This window comes from Hippocampus guttulatus, chromosome 10 (assembly GCF_054856545.1).
Source record: "Hippocampus guttulatus isolate MCC_2025c chromosome 10, RoL_Hgut_1.0, whole genome shotgun sequence".
Taxonomy (NCBI): Eukaryota; Metazoa; Chordata; class Actinopteri; order Syngnathiformes; family Syngnathidae; genus Hippocampus; species Hippocampus guttulatus.
This window is the reverse complement of record NC_141270.1, coordinates 10,710,774-10,728,154: the sequence shown is the minus strand read 5'-3', so window position 1 is coordinate 10,728,154 and position 17,381 is coordinate 10,710,774. Positions and strand designations below refer to the sequence as shown.

Below are 17,381 nucleotides of genomic sequence, written 5' to 3'. Positions count from 1 at the left end.
TTTTTTTCAGCTAAAAACACCTTACTATACGTGGTCCTTTTTTTTCGGCTCAAAACGCCTTACTATACATGGTCGTTTTTTTTCAGCTAAAAACGCCTTACTGTACAGGGTCGTTTTTTTGGGCTAAAAACGCCTGACTATACATGGTCGTTTTTTTCGGCTTAAAACGCCTTACTATACATGGTCGTCTTTTTTCGTCTAAAAATGCCTTATTAAACATGGTCGTTTTTTTTTCCGGCTAAAACCCCCTTACTATACATGGTCGTTTTTTTCGTCTAAAAACGCCTTACTATACGTGGTGTTTTTTTTCAGCTAAAAACACCTTACTATACGTGGTCCTTTTTTTTCGGCTCAAAACGCCTTACTATACATGGTCGTTTTTTTTCAGCTAAAAACGCCTTACTGTACATGGTCGTTTATTTTGGCTAAAAACGGCTGACTACACATGGTCTTTTTTTTCAGCTAAAAACGCCTTACTATACACGGTGGTTTTTTTCGTCGAAAAACGCCTTATTATACATGGTCTTTTCTTTTCGTCTAAAAACGCATGACTATACAGGGTCGTTTTTTTGGGCTAAAAACGCCTTACTATACATGGCCGTTTTTTTCATCTAAAAATGCCTTATTAAACATGGTCGTTTTTTTTTCCGGCTAAAACCCCCTTACTATACATGGTCGTTTTTTTCGTCTAAAAACGCCTTACTATACATGGTCGTTTTTTTCTTCTAAAAATGCCTTACTATACATGGTCGTTTTTTTTCGTCTAAAAACGCCTTACTATACATGGTCGTTTTTTTCGGCTAAAAACGCCTTACTATACATGGTCGTTTTTTTCATCTAAAAACGCCTTACTATACATGGTCGTTTTTTTCGGCTAAAAACGCCTTACTATACATGGTCGTTTTTTTCAGCTAAAAACGCCTTACTGTACATGGTCGTTTATTTTGGCTAAAAACGCCTGACTACACATGGTCTTTTTTTTCAGCTAAAAACGCCTTACTATACACGGTGGTTTTTTTCGTCGAAAAACGCCTTATTATACATGGTCTTTTCTTTTCGTCTAAAAACGCCTTACTAGACATGGTCGTTTTTTTCGTCTAAAAACTCCTTACTATACATGGTCGTTTTTTTCGTCTAAAAATGCCTTACTATACATGGTCGTTTTTTTCGGCTAAAAACGCCTTACTATATATACATGGTCGTTTTTTTCATCTAAAAACGCCTTACTATACATGGTCGTTTTTTTTGGCTAAAAACGCCTTACTATATATACATGGTCGTTTTTTCCGGCTAAAAACGCCTTACTATATATACATGGTCGTTTTTTTCGTCTAAAAACGCCTTACTATACATGGTCGTTTTTTTTCATCTAAAAACGCCTTACTATACATGGTCGTTTTTTTTTGTCTAAAAACACCTTACTATACATGGTCGTTTTTTTCGACTAAAAACGCCTTACTATACATGGTCTTTTTTTTTCGTCTAAAAATGCCTTACTATACATGGTTGTTTTTTTCGTCTAAAAACGCCTTACTATACATGGTCGTTTTTTTCGGCTAAAAACGCCTTACTATACATGGTCGTTTTTTTCGTCTAAAAATGCCTTACTATACATGGTGGTTTTTTCAGCAAAAAACGCCTTACTATACATGGTCGTTTTTTTCGGCTAAAAAAAGGCCTTAATATACATGGTTGTTTTTTTCGTCTAAAAACGCCTTACTATACATGGTCGTTTTTTTTGTCTAAAAACGGCTTACTATACATGGTCGTTTTTTTCGTCTAAAAATGCCTTACTATACATGGTCGTTTTTTTCGTCTATAAATGCCTTACATGGTCTTTTTTTTCGTCTAAAAACGCCTTAATATACATGGTCGTTTTTTTCGTCTAAAAACGCCTTACTATGCATGGTCGTTTTTTTCGTCTAAAAACGCCTTACTATACATGGTCGTTTTTTTCGGCTAAAAACGCCTTACTACACATGGTCGTTTTTTGCGGCTAAAAACGCCTTACTATACATGGTCGTTTTTTTCAACTAAAAACGCCTTACTATACATTGTCGTTTTTTTCGTCTAAAAACGCCTTACTATGCATGGTCGTTTTTTGGACTAAAAACGCTTTCTATACATGGTCGTTTTTTTCGGCTAAAAACGCCTTACTACACATGGTCGTTTTTTTCGGCTAAAAACGCTTTACTATACATGGTCGTTTTTTTCAACTAAAAACGCCTTACTATACATGGTCGTTTTTTTCGTCTAAAAACGCCTTACTATACATGGTCGTTTTTTTCGTCTAAAAACACCTTACTATACATGGTCGTTTTTTTCGTCTAAAAACGCCTTACTATACATGGTCGTTTTTTTCGTCTAAAAATGCCTTACTATACATGGTCGTTTTTTTTCGGCTAAAATCCCCTTACTATACATGGTCGTTTTTTGGACTAAAAACGCTTTCTATACATAGTCGTTTTTTTCGTCTAAAAGCGCCTTACTATACATGGTCGTTTTTTTCGTCTAAAAACGCCTTACTATATATAAATGGTCGTTTTTTTTGTCTAAAAATGCCTTACTATACATGGTCGTTTTTTTCGTCTAAAAATGCCTTACTATACATGGTCGTTTTTTTCGTCTAAAAATGCCTTACTATACATGGTCGTTTTTTTCGTCTAAAACGCCTTACTATACATGGTCGTTTTTTTCGGCTAAAAACGCCTTACTATACATGGTCGTTTTTTTTCGGCTAAAAACACCTTACTACACATGGTCGTTTTTTTCGTCTAAAAACGGCTTACTATACATGGTCGTTTTTTTCGGCTAAAAACACCTTACTATACATGGTCGTTTTTTTCGGCTAAAAACGCCTTACTACACATGGTTGTTTTTTTCGGCTAAAAACGCCTTACTATACATGGTCGTTTTTTTCAACTAAAAACGCCTTACTATACATTGTCGTTTTTTTCGGCTAAAAACGCCTTACTATACATGGTCGTTTTCTTTTTTCTAAAAACGCCTTACTATACATGGTCGTTTTTTTCGGCTAAAAACGCCTTACTATACATGGTCTTTTTTTTCGGCTAAAAACGCCTTACTATACATGGTCTTTTTTTTCGTCTAAAAACGCCTTACTATACATGGTCGTTTTTTTCGGCTAAAAACGCCTTACTATACATGGTCTTTTTTTCCGGCTAAAAACGCCTTACTATACATGGTCGTTTATTTCGTCTAAAAACGCCTTACTATACATGGTCGTTTTTTTCGTCTAAAAACGCCTTACTATATATAAATGGTCGTTTTTGTGGTCTAAAAATGCCTTACTATACATGGTCGTTTTTTTCGTCTAAAAATGCCTTACTATACATGGTCGTTTTTTCGTCTAAAACGCCTTACTATACATGGTCGTTTTTGTTTTGTCTAAAAACTCCTTACTATGCATGGTCGTTTTTTTTCGGCTAAAAACACCTTACTACACATGGTCGTTTTTTTCGTCTAAAAACGCCTTACTATACATGGTCGTTTTTTTCGTCTAAAAACACCTTACTATACATGGTCGTTTTTTTCGGCTAAAAACGCCTTACTACACATGGTCGTTTTTTGCGGCTAAAAACGCCTTACTATACATGGTCGTTTTTTTCAACTAAAAACGCCTTACTATACATTGTCGTTTTTTTCGGCTAAAAACGCCTTACTATACATGGTCGTTTTTTTCGGCTAAAAACGCCTTACTACACATGGTCGTTTTTTTCGTCTAAAAATGCCTTACTATACATGGTCGTTTTTTTTCGGCTAAAATCCCCTTACTATACATGGTCGTTTTTTGGACTAAAAACGCTTTCTATACATAGACGTTTTTTTCATCTAAAAACGCCTTACTATACATGGTCGGTTTTTTTAGTCTAAACACGCCTTACTATACATGGTCGTTTTTTTCGTCTAAAAACGCCTTACTATACATGGTCTTTTTTTTCGGCTAAAAACGCCTTACTATACATGGTCGTTTATTTCGTCTAAAAACGCCTTACTATACATGGTCATTTTTTTCGTCTAAAAACGCCTTACTATATATAAATGGTCTTTTTTTTTGTCTAAAAATGCCTTACTATACATGGTCGTTTTTTTCGTCTAAAAATGCCTTACTATACATGGTCGTTTTTTTCGTCTAAAACGCCTTACTATACATGGTCGTTTTTTTTTTGTCTAAAAACGCCTTACTATACATGGTCGTTTTTTTCGGCTAAAAACGCCTTACTATACATGGTCGTTTTTTTTCGGCTAAAAACACCTTACTACACATGGTCGTTTTTTTCGTCTAAAAACGCCTTACTATACATGGTCGTTTTTTCCGTCTAAAAACACCTTACTATACATGGTCGTTTTTTTCGGCTAAAAACGCCTTACTACACATGGTCGTTTTTTTCGGCTAAAAACGCCTAACTATACATGGTCGTTTTTTTCAACTAAAAACGCCTTACTATACATGGTCGTTTTTTTCGGCTAAAAACGCCTTACTACACATGGTCGTTTTTTTCGTCTAAAAATGCCTTACTATACATGGTCGTTTTTTTTTCGGCTAAAATCCCCTTACTATACATGGTCGTTTTTTGGACTAAAAACGCTTTCTATACATAGTCGTTTTTTTCATCTAAAAACGCCTTACTATACATGGTCGGTTTTTTTAGTCTAAACACGCCTTACTATACATGGTCGTTTTCTTCGTCTAAAAACGCCTTACTATACACGGTCGTTTTTTTTCGTCTAAAAATGCCTTACTATATATGGTCGTTTTTTTCGTCTAAAAACGCCTTCCTATACATGGTCGTTTTTTTTCGTCTAAAAATGGCCTACGAGACATGGTTTTTTTCCGTCTAAAAATGCCTGACGATACGTGGTCGTTTTTTTCGGCTAAAAACGCCTTACTATACATGGTCATTTTTTTTCAGCTAAAAACGCTTTAATATACATGGTCGTTTTTTTTGGCTGAAAACACCTTCCTATACATGGTCGTTTTTTTTAATTTTTTTAGTTAAAACGCCTTACTATTCATGGTCGTCGTTTTCGGCTCAAAACACCTTTCTTTACGTCGTCCTTTTTTTTCGTCTAAAAACGCCTTACTATATATGCTCGTTTTTTTTCGGCTAAAATCCCCTTACTATACATGGTCGTTTTTTGGACTAAAAACGCTTTCTATACATAGTCGTTTTTTTCATCTAAAAACGCCTTACTATACATGGTCGGTTTTTTTAGTCTAAACACGCCTTACTATACATGGTCGTTTTCTTCGTCTAAAAACGCCTTACTATACACGGTCGTTTTTTTTCGTCTAAAAATGCCTTACTATATATGGTGGTTTTTTTCGTCTAAAAACGCCTTCCTATACATGGTCGTTTTTTTCGTCTAAAAATGGCCTACGAGACATGTTTTTTTTCCGTCTAAAAATGCCTGACGATACGTGGTCGTTTTTTTCGGCTAAAAACGCCTTACTATACATGGTCATTTTTTTTCAGCTAAAAACGCTTTAATATACATGGTCGTTTTTTTTGGCTAAAAACACCTTCCTATACATGGTCGTTTTTTGTTAAAACGCCTTACTATTCATGGTCGTCGTTTTCGTCTCAAAACACCTTTCTTTACGTCGTCCTTTTTTTTCGTCTAAAAACGCCTTACTATATATACATGGTCGGTTTTTTTCGTCGAAAAACGCCTTACTATACATAGTGGGGTTTTTTTTGTCTAAAAACGTCTTATTATACATGGTCGTTTTTTTCGGCTAAAAACGCCTTACTTATACATGGTCGTTTTTTTTTCGGCTAAAAACACCTTACTATACATGGTCGTTTTTTTCGGCTAAAAACGCCTTATTATACATGGTCATTTTTTTCGGCTAAAAACGTCTTTCTGTACATGGTTGTTTTTTTCGGCTAAAAACGCCTTACTATACATCACTGGTGTCAAACTCATTTCACACGGTGGGCCACATACGGACTCGGTCGATGTCAAGTGGGTCGGACCATTAAAATGATACCATACTTTGCTATAAACAACCAAAACATTTATGTCTTTCCTTTGTTTTGGTATAAAGAAGCACAAACACATTTGGAAAATGTTGAAATTTAATGAACGTATCTTTTACAAAACATTTCATGAAGCACCTTACATTTCCTTCAACAAATTTGCAATTTACTTTTGTCATTCACATATATGCATTGCAACTGATCCCATTGATTGTACAAACTTAAACAAGTAATTGGTATTGAAAAATATAGTAATGCACTTTATGATTAAACAAGATTTATAAAGAAAGGAAGTTTTAAACCATTTACACGTGCATCTAAAATCTAAATGTAATCCCTGCCTCCACCTTACAAACTAAGGAGAGTGCTATTGATAGCGTCTGCTGTCATGGGTCTGTCATTGTCTTCTTCTCTGGTCAAAACAGTGTCCCCTAGCGGATACTAAATGAATTGCACCTTATTAAAAATATTAATTCTGTCTTTTATGCATTTTTTTCATTTTTAAATTACCCTGCAGGCCTGATTGAACCTCGCGCGCGTGTGTGTGTGTGTGTGTGTGTGTGTGTGTGTGTGTGTGTGTGTGTGTGTGTGTGTGTGTGTGTGTGTGTGTGTGTGTGTGTGTGTGTGTGATGAATGGAATTCCGCATCGGTGTGCAATTGTAAAACAAGGCTGTGTGTTGAAAAAATAAATCTGAAACTGCATTTAAGGGTGGCTCAATACTGGCTGGCCATGTACGGGCCGGAGTTGTAAATTGATTTCTGGCCCAAATACTTCACTCCACAACTGGCCGTCATCTGGTTTGCCGGAGTCAAGCCAGTGCCTCCTTTGCCACTCCTGGGCCATGTTCGGCCCACATGCATTATGCCAGTGCCGACTCAAGGCCAGCTGTGCCAGCTTCATGCCGAATCCGGCGAGATGCCTCTGCTGACTGGGAAGATCTCTCAAGTTCTTGCAACACTTCAGTACCTTCAGCTACAGTCCTGGCGCAGACGAAGGCGAAGATAAGCTGTCCAAGTTCCCACTGGGCTGCTGCTCCGTCTGCATTGCGATCAGAAGTGTACAAGTGTGAATTAGAAAAATGTGAAATATGTTGCTGATTTAACTATTGCAGTCAATTATAATAATTAGCTGTGATACTGTACTGCGGGCTACTAAGCACGGGTGCGTGGATGTTTCATCACTCTTCCTGCCAGTCTTCCTCCGTCATCAAGCACTCTGTTTGCGTGTGCTGAATCGATAACATTGATTTTTAAAACCACCCAATTTTCTTCCTGCCCATCCATTCGGTAAAATATTACAGTGAGGAGCACATTTGTAAAAGTGAAATGTGAGTGGAGGTCAAATCATCAGAGTCAGGAAAAGTGATTATCTGGATAAATGCACAGCATTCAAGTACAGTACACTAATAGTTTGTCGAAATGACCTGCTGCAAGTCACAAGTGATGAAGTACAAAAAAAAAAATCATATTGATGTGTCACTAAAGAGAAATTCCACTTTGGGGCCTCGGGTTAAGAAACTAAGGAAATGCAAACATTGCCATTTATTCCAAGTTGGCTTCCGATTGAATTTGAAAACTTGATTCAAGCGGCATCACCAGACGGTAGATTAGAGGGCAACCCAATGTGCTTTGTGTGCGCAACCAATAGAATAAGCATGACTGTGCAAACACATCATAATAGCTTATTTTCAAGGCGTACACACACACCCACACACATATACACACACACACACACACACAAAATCTTTCCATAATTTTGTTTGAATTTATAAGCTGGTCACCTTCACCAAGCAGGTTTTGTGTGTTTGTTATTGGAGAGCAATTTCGCTGAGTAGCAATCTCGAGTTTGTTCAATAATCCTTCACTTTAATCCTGTGTAACGCTTCTGAACGTGTCTGTTATTTCTTTTTTTTTTGGGGGGGGGTTATTATTTCAAAATAACGTATGTGAAAAAATGTAATTTAAACAACAAAGCCCGTGGTCAAATTTTGAACAGTACTGTACTGTATGTGAGGGTGTGTACAAATTCATGTGATCAATACTGACACAAGAAGACCAATTACAAATATTAAGTAAGGCTGTATCATAGTGTACACTTCTGGAAAAACTGCTGCATCGGTGAGATAAGAGAATATGTGGGATTTATCCCTTTTTGTCTTTTATCCAGAACTCACAGAAGACAAGATTCAAACCCTGATCCTCAAGCTCGCTCGCTCTCTGGTCTGGCTGGCAACACAATTACTTCAATTTGGGTTTACTCCACAATTGTGCGTCGTAAAATGACACATACTACTGTACGTCTAAATCATTCCATCGTGTGAAAGTATTATCGCATCTTAGGTCAACTTTGTTTATAGAGCACTTTAAAAACAACCACAGCTGCATATAAAGTGCTGTCCATAAAATAAAAATCAGACATTAAAACAAAGACAGTTAAAACGACAAATGAATAACATAAAAATAGTAAACACAATAAAAACGCTAAAAAAATGCAGTCTCATGCCGGGTCGAAAGTCAAAGAATAAAAATGTGGTTTTAAAGCTGAGTTTTAAAGCTGGATAGAGAGAGGGCTTGCCAAATGTGCGGAAGGTTATTCCAAGGGTGAGACCGGAAACGGAAAAGGCTCAATAATGGCGGCGAGGGGTGAGTCAATTTAAAGATTAAAGACTGATAAAATAATCTTAGAATCAACTCTAAAATGCCAGTGAATGGAGGCCAGAATTGGGGTGATGTAAATGAGCTCCAGTTAGAAGGCGAGCAGCAGCAGTTCGGACCAACTGGAGACATTTGAGGGAGGACTGCCTGACTCCAAAATAAAGTACATTACAGTAATCCAAGAGAGATGTAATGCAGGCATGGATTACTTTTTCTAAGCGCAGTTGATCAATGACAGGCTTCTTATCTAAATTGACAGATTTTCAGTTCATATGAAAGTGAATCACCTTTTTTTGGATCTTTGCAGGGTTTTATGAAAGTCACAAGTGTGTTTTTGTTTAATTAGGTTTGTTTGATTGATTCAAACACATGATTGAGTGATGTAACGTGCTAGTGAAGGATCCTCAAAGACTTCTTTTTGCCCTTGCTTGACTACACACTAACCTCTATTCACACACTTTTGTGTGTGTGTGTGTGTTTTTGTGTGTGTGTGTGTGTGTGTGTGTGTGTGTGTGTGTGTGTGTGTGTGGCGTCCCAGAACAGTTTGATCCTCCTCCATGCTCACACATAAAAGTCTATGAGTCACTGCCTGAGATCCTTGAACAATCTCATCCATCCCTTTCTTGCACCTTACTCCTCTGCTAATGGAGGAAGCTGACAACAGTCTCTCCCAAACACAGATGGCTCCCTTCTTCCCGCCGTGGTAGTCGTATAGACTCATGGGATGTCTCATGTGACCATACAACAATAGGATTTTAACTGCAAAGCAGCAAATGTCCCACTGGCCACTAAATGTGGCAGTTCGCGGTGCATTCGTGCGTCTATGTGTCCACCGCTAGAGGATCGAGGTGGAAGTGAGGGATGTAGTGGCTGGTGAGGGACGTCAACGTTGGCCTGGACAGAGAGTCTTTTTTGAGCTCCCTGTCCTAGTTAGACAGGGTTAGGGGATTGGTGCTCGAGTGTAGTGAGATCTACGCGGTGAATTATTCAGTGGTGCTTCCTTCAGGCGTGCTCACACGCAGCGGCTTTCACACACCAGTGCAGAGTCACTTTCGACACGCACACAAATTTTGTGAACAAAGATATTGAGACATACGTCTTAATCAATTCATTAACTCATTCAGTACCGGCCAATTCTGGACCAAATCTAAAAAGACGTTTAATAACGTCTTTGGGAGTGAATGAGTTAATCAATCATGGGTTAAGATAGATCCCTTCGTTCCCTCAGAGTCTTAGAGAAACATTTAAGGGCAATTATTTGGGAGGGGTCACCGGCTTATGCTTGAGTATGATGACTGGGCGGAGCATTCATTAAGTCACAGTTGGTTGAATTTGGTTTGGTAGAACTTGAGGTGTTCACCCTCGAAAATCTTGTAAGTCTTCTCAGAAAAGTGAAAGCGACAGAGTGAGCAACCGTCGTCTCTTATGTTTACACTTGCTGAGGTCCTATCGACTTTTTGTGATGAAAGTTGACTCACGAGGAAGGATCGCCGATCAATACTAAGCGGTCCAGTCTAGCAGTGACCGTGATGTATTTATCTGTATGGTTTAAACGACGCATCAGCGGGAAAAGTAAAATGTTGGATGACATAATCGGAGGGACGTGCAACTGAGCGTCATTTAACCAACTGCCTCCTTTCTGTCAGCGTGACACCGTCGATATGGAATACTTTCACCGCCAGTCCATGGGTAACGTCTCACTGCACTTCGAGGCCTGAAAACATTTGTTACAGCAGAGCCTTGAACTCGATGAATTTAAATATGTCCAGAATATATGAGGCTCTATTTTCATAGTTATTGCAATGTCGCATTCATGACTCATGAGTCTTTCTAAAACACACACTCGCTGTACATCAGCATCATCATCAGAAAGTCCCTGCGTAGTCTGATATGATCCAATACCATCCATCCATTTGGAACCCAGAACCACTCAGATTGCGAGGCAGATGTGCTATCAAAAATTCTGATGCAGTACGACTCGCACTAGTGCAACCCAACGATCACAATACCGCTGCAAAACAAATACCTTTGTAAGTCAAAACTGACCTTCATAACATTTGTAATGGCAGAATCTTAAATCACTCTTGCTGTGCAGTTGTACCAAATGGAATATAGAGACATTAAGTCGTACTGCGAGGAATTTTAAGTCAAACAGGTGTGGGGTAATGGGACCATTGTTTTCATATTCGAGGTTTAAGATTGGAGACAGCATGTGACAAGCTTCTATCGTCCCATAGTGACTTGAGAAAATTCTACGCTGACATCAGGCTCTCTTTAATTTAGATTGCGCAAGCGGGTGCGTGTTCAGGTTAATTCTACTGTAAGAGCTTTTTGAAAGGTGAACTTGGACATGACATTTAAACAATTAACATCGCATTGCCTGAGCTGTCTCCATCTGAAATGTCAAATTAAAGATAATTAATAACCTACGTATGTATATATTACATTGAATAAAAGGTACGAACCCTGTGTGATCTTTTTGTTTTGATACAGACAGTACGTTTGCATGTTTTTTCTTGTGGTTTTGTGCACAAAACCACGAGAAAAAAAATGCATCGTGGAGATTTGTAGCATACTAGAACAGTCATCTCCAGGGGGCTCTCGGGGAGTCACCAGCTTTGGGAAGTGTTTTCACGTGTGTGTGTGTGTGTGTCGTGGATGACGTGGGTGAATTGCAGCAAACGGTTCCGTGTACGCGAGGAGAGACCAGCACCGGGCGAACGCAGTCATTTAGAGGAGGGAGGGCACGGAGGAGGAGGAGGCGGAATGGGCACGGGTGGAGGGGTCCTATACTAGGAGGAGGAAGGAGTGATCACTACAGCAGGCGAGGTGGGGGGGAAGTTAGACGGATGGAAGGCGCAATGACACCGGGTCCTGGAATGTGAAGTGTCCCGTCAAGAGGTCCGGAGTCTGGGGGCTAAATCGGCTTCAGGGATGTAGTCGAAGCGGTTCCGGAGCTCATACCACCCGAGCTCGGCATCATGAAGAAACACTCGGCCAGGGTCGCCCCGCTGTCCGCTTGCAACAGTCCGGTGCTCACCCTCACCAAAGTGGAAGGTAGGCACTAGGCAGGGCGCATGTCCACTTGGAGCGAATTCACATTTGCGCTGAACTGCTACGACGAGTACCATGTATGGTACAGCTAATGGTGCGCTATTTTTTTAGGGGGGTGGGGAGCAAAACTTTTTAATATCTAAAATGCAGCTGGAACAAGTTCGAGTTGAAGTCCAGTCACTCGTTGGTCATAAAATTAAGCACCACTGCACCAAACACTGAGATCAAAAACTACAGAAATGTGAAAATAACCTGTTTACATTGTAATCGTTGTTTGTTCAGTTCACATAATAGAAACGTCTGATGCAGTGCAGTTGTACACCAATGCATACAATACTGATTCACGACTGCAGCAATTCCAAATGAGGGGGAATTGCATTACTGTCCATTGTATTTCAACAACAGAGAAACCAGTCCAAATACTACTTGACACATATTGACCCCTCGCATGCAGCAAGGTGTTTGGTGGTTTCAGGACTTTTGCTCAAGGGCACCTTGGCACTACTCAGGTATGATTAAAAAAATCGAACAGTCACACCTTATGTAGTGTGAATAAAAACTGCATGATCTCATGCCATTGTGCACATTGTCACGATAAGCCACACAAACCTCTGCTCAGCGGGCTGCTCCATATGCGAGGTTGTTATTGCAGCAGGGATTCCCTCCTCAGTCTGCAACCCCTATCCTGCCACTGTCGCCAGGACGAAAACAAATGTGCACCCTTCAGAATTGTACATAGCTGAGTAAAGTCTCTCTCCACCACCTTTGTTGTACCTGCAGGAGCACAGATTGAACATTAATATTAGGAAAGGCAACAACACAGCTCTCTTGTGGCGTGTTGTGCTGCATCACCAGTAACATCTAACATGTCCCCAAGCTTCAGTTCACTTGTCTACCTGGCGTCCTATCTCAGGGTTTACTGGTGTAAAAAGGTGTGATGTGTCCAGCGTATTTGTCAAAGGGAATGCCCCAATGTTGTAACAATAGCGGGACTGCTGCAATGAAAATGCATTCACAGTTGAATAGGTGGCTGATCTGACAGAACATTACATTCAAATTTGTCTCATCTCAAACTCATTTGCATCTCTAAGAAGATTTAAAAAATGAAGGCAGTGATTTGTGTGTGTTTATAGTTGCTATTAAGGTAAGATGAATAAACATGATGAACTTTTGACACTGTTTTTAGTTGGGCATAAAATGTTACTTTTCACTAAAATTTGAGTTTTTTTTTTTTTAACATCATCCTAGTTCAGGAACCCACAACAGCGTTACTCATGCGCCACCTGACAAAGGCACAATTTTAATGTGCAAAATACATACGCTTAATATATTTTATTTCTGATAGTACATTTTACAATGCCTTTATGAAAGACCTACTGTTCTAATCCAACAGCAAAGGGTTTGAAGCAAACCACAAAATAACCACATATGGTATTTTCCCCTCCTGTGCAAAGGGTTGATATAAAAATCACTATTCAAGGATGGCACAAAACATTTTTTAATGAATCAAGAAGCCACTCAGAGTGTGGGCCGCCAGTTGCCCGTACCTGTTCTCAATCTTATAGGAAACCCGAAAGGCTTTTTCACTTGTATGGAAGCTTGCTGACTTGACAAGGCTCCTTTTGTTGCACGGTCCGCACTTTTGTGAAAATATATCAGAATAAAAATTGAATCAATCATGCATCGACCAGCTGTCAGAATATGAGCACTGGTGTTAAGTCAGTATCAAATAAACCACATTTGTTTTGTTTTTTCATGTAAATTCAAAAGGCTTTCTCATTACCCAGCCTAGCATAACATTTCTGGTTGGTGTCAGGCCGGAACCGCCCATGCTTCGTTCACAATACCATTGGTCAGTACCCACTTGGGAATGTATTTAAAATTTTTTTTTAAATATAGACCAATATAAAGCGTTTAAATTTTTTTTCTTCCCTTCTATGTAACATTAATGGCTTAACAAACATGGCTTCTTGTGTGTTTGGTTGTTTGTGTGTGTGTGGGGGGGGGGGTCCTTTAAAGTGATGTTTTTTGTACATGTGAGGTTTCCGCCTGACGCTCGTGATATAACTGTATATCAGTTATATATATACTGTATACAGTTATATATATGTAATATCTTCATTCCCAAGACATTTGTATAGGTTGTTGTTAAGCGAATGACGTTGGGTTCCCCAGGCTGCTGTATTTAGTTTCAAGTGTTTTCGTGAGATGGCTGCACTTGCACTAGAGTGACATCGGTATGGCTCATAATTGCAGCACAGTGAACAAATGGTTACTGAGTCTGCCTCACAGTTCAGAGGTTTAGGGTGTGCATCTTCAAAGCTCTGGCCTTCATGTGTGGGGTTTGCATATTCAGGCTCCTCCCATATTCCAAAAACATGCACGGTTCATTGAATACTTGGTCCATTGGTGTGAATGTGAATGGTTCTTTGTCAATATGTGTCAGTACCAGGCTTGGACACAGGACACAGTTGCAGGGTTCAGAGCAAAGGGGAGATTTACTTGAGGTTTAAGGGCTGAAAGCTCAAAATAGGCATGACTGCGAAAACAAAGCAAGGGCTGGACAGAACTGTGGCCACAGGCTAGAGTGCACGCACAAAGACAAAACACACTGACACGAGACAAAGTGAGATTATTAACAGCAGCGGTTGTCCAAATTTGGTAAACAGTGAAGGAGCGTTCAATGTGTGTTTGACAGGGCACTGTAAATTGTGTTCGTGAGGGAGTTGATGCCGCATACGACTTAGTGCAAGCAGTCGGGAGCAAGAGATTCCGCTTCTTACATAACAACGACTTTGGAACCTTTGTTTCTCTACTGCAACAATGCTTCTACAGTATTTCTCTTCTTGTAAATGTGTATCATTTGAAAATATACCAATATACATTCAATAAGTGGTGCTACGCACCTGATGCAGCTTGTGTTTAGTGACACTAAACTGTTTCCTGCTAAACTAGATAGGATAAGATAAGAAAACTTTTATGTGTCCCACAATGGAGAAATTTGCAATGATGCAACTGTGATCTGGAAGTGTGTTTTTTTTTTTTTTTTGCATTGTTGTGGTCAAATGCTTCTGTTCCTGTTTTTTTTACTTAGAGTTTAATTCATTCTGGTTAATCCTGTCAACAATACTGGTACGGTAAAGTCATGTATGATTCCACCATATTCACTGGAATCTTGACGTTGCTTCTGTGACAAATTCAAGCAGACACAGTTTAGCTATTGATATCGTGATTTTGTCTTTGGGGAATTGGGGCGTTCCTCCTGTGCCGGTAGAAGTTCACTCCGGGCCCTGCAGTGTCTTGAAAACCCATTTTCTGCTTCATAACCAAACTGAGATTACGCGTCCCTCAGGAAAGCGGTCTTAATTCCCCACATCAAATCTTCCCACAGGACATTTGTCTTGACCACATGATATCTCAAAACTCATGTTGCATAATATTGACTTGTTGGTGAGAAATTGATTTCCAGTGAGTCACCTGCTTTTTTTTTTACTGACAATAATTAATTTACTTGAGGATCACATCAGTGATAGAAGAGGAGAGTTTTTAAAAATGTTTTATACAGTGGGGAGAAGATGGTCATTTGTTCAGCAAAAGAAAAGACTGCATTGAGCTTTGTGGGCAGAGAAAACAGTGTGGTCCATCTGGGAAGAAATCCGTCTTGCGAGTCTCCTTGTAGGAACTCGATCCTCAAAGTGTGACATAAAATATTGTATCAAAATACCATCTGGAACACAAGGGGGAAATAAACACCCTACCCTAAAGGCCTAAAATCTAAATGCTAAACTCACAGTCAGAGATGTGAATGCTTTTGTGAGAGTGCTGGAAGTCAGTTTCTCCTCTTCAGATTTATAATAGCATGACAGATGGAGCCGTTCTGGTGGTGCACTACAAAAATGACACAAAATCGGAGGGACAAAAAACAAAGTAAAAGCATTTCGTAATTGGTACCCATCTTATAATTTGAGACGCTTAATCAAAGAAAAGCTCTCAGATTTGTCCCCAGAAGTATCATAAAAACAAAAAGGGCCATGTGCGGTGTTTCCCCGAACAGTGATTCTCAACTGGTGGGTTGTGGGCTGCGGACATGTAGCAAAAAATTTCAGGGGTTCCTCAGGTACAGACGTCAATGATAAGAACATATTTTTGTATTTAGAGTTGTCTTGTTCATCATCCCTTTCTTCATAAGATGCTATGGAAGGCACGTTGAACATAGCCCCCGGCATGTACAGTTAAAATGTGACATACATGTTTTTTTTTAAAAGGATATTTTTAAACAGTGCGCTTTCTTAATTGTGCTTCACATCTATTAAAGTGATTCGGAAAATGCGAGTCTCCGTGTGACAAGAGGTCAGAAACAACATCCTTCAAATCATGGGTGGGAAATCTTTCTATGGTCAGAAACCAAGCATTGTGTGTGTCGAAGGGGGACTGTGAGGGGGTGCGGGGGATCAAATGTGTGTCAAATATTTTGTGGGCTTCCTGTATAGTGTTGTCCATTACAGGTATATTAGCCGCAGCAATAAAGTAATCCTTATCTGTTGTTATTTTGACTTCAAAATGGCGCTGCGAGAGTGGCTGCCTTTCCAGCAGCTCCTATATTTTGTTGTTCTACTTCTTCCTTTCATAACTTTGCTGCTGTGAATTGGGAATTTCTCCATTGCGAGACTAATAAAGGTTTTCTTATCTTATCTTAGAACAGGGTTTAGAAATGCCTATAGAAGCCACAAGATTACTCCAAGGCCCTACTTTTATTTTAGCCTGGAACTTTGGACTGTCTCACTTTAACATATTTCCTCAGCAGCAGGAGACCACACGATGACACCAAAGCACTACTTTTTAAATTGGACCGGGCTTTGGCTCAATCTCGCGGCACCTTTTAGAGCGCGTTTAAAGAAAGCCCGGAAAAAAACAGCAAATGGGAAAGTGTTTCAGCAAATAATAGAGGTTTAAATTCGTCCCCAACACAAAAAGGGAGAGGAGAGTATTCTGTAATGTTCCAGCCACCCCGTTTGACTCATGAATTTGTAAATGTGACTTTAACGTCAGTGCAATGAACGGCTCTCGCTGCACATCAGTGTTCAAGGTTGAGGTAGAAATCAGTAACGCCGTGATAAAAAGACATGGGGCCTCGTCCTGTCGGCCTCAAATACCAGCCTACCTCCAATGTCGTCTATTTGGAGCAATATTTGTTTTTTTGTGTCCTTGAGTGAGACAGGCTTCCCAAACATATCAGAAAGGGCTCGCCTTTCTGATATGTTTAAGTATAACCCCACGCTGTTTCTCAGCGTGTTGCCTGTCTGCCTGACAACACCCCCCCCCCCCTCCAACCCCCACCATTCTCCGAATGCAAATAATGAAATTCAAGGGTCAAACTTTCAACCTCCTAAAATATGTATTCACTCTAAAGGCGAGTCTTTTGTAACATTTTAACAATGCAAAATGTCATGCTTGAATCAAAGAAGTGAACGACTGTTCATGTTACATGCAAAAACGTTCTACATTTACTTATATAAGACAGCTAGCGCGAGTCAACCTGCGGCTTGCACTCGGAGCTAGTGCAGCAGTTAATAAATGAATGAAGGATGTGAGTCCGCTTACTTTACGTAACTCCCACTGTGTATTCTTTATATTCATGTCTCTTTTGATCTTATTCCTCTCTTAACA

The 17,381-nt window shown here is 39.5% G+C and overlaps 1 protein-coding gene across 2 annotated transcripts in view; it reads left to right on the top strand.

The window, feature by feature from the left end:
* The window catches only part of slc35f3b (solute carrier family 35 member F3b), a 49,212-nt gene that overhangs the window by 14,936 nt on the left and 16,895 nt on the right, over window positions 1-17,381 (top strand). Inside the window, exon 1 of one of the 2 annotated variants that reach the window (XM_086122381.1) lies at window positions 11,457-11,717. The exons of the other annotated variant lie outside the window; for it this stretch is intronic. Within the exon in view, the coding sequence (XP_085978507.1) occupies window positions 11,642-11,717 (76 nt within the window). The 5' untranslated portion in view covers window positions 11,457-11,641. Of the gene's footprint in view, window positions 1-11,456; window positions 11,718-17,381 lie in introns of those variants that run through there. 2 annotated transcript variants of the gene reach the window in all.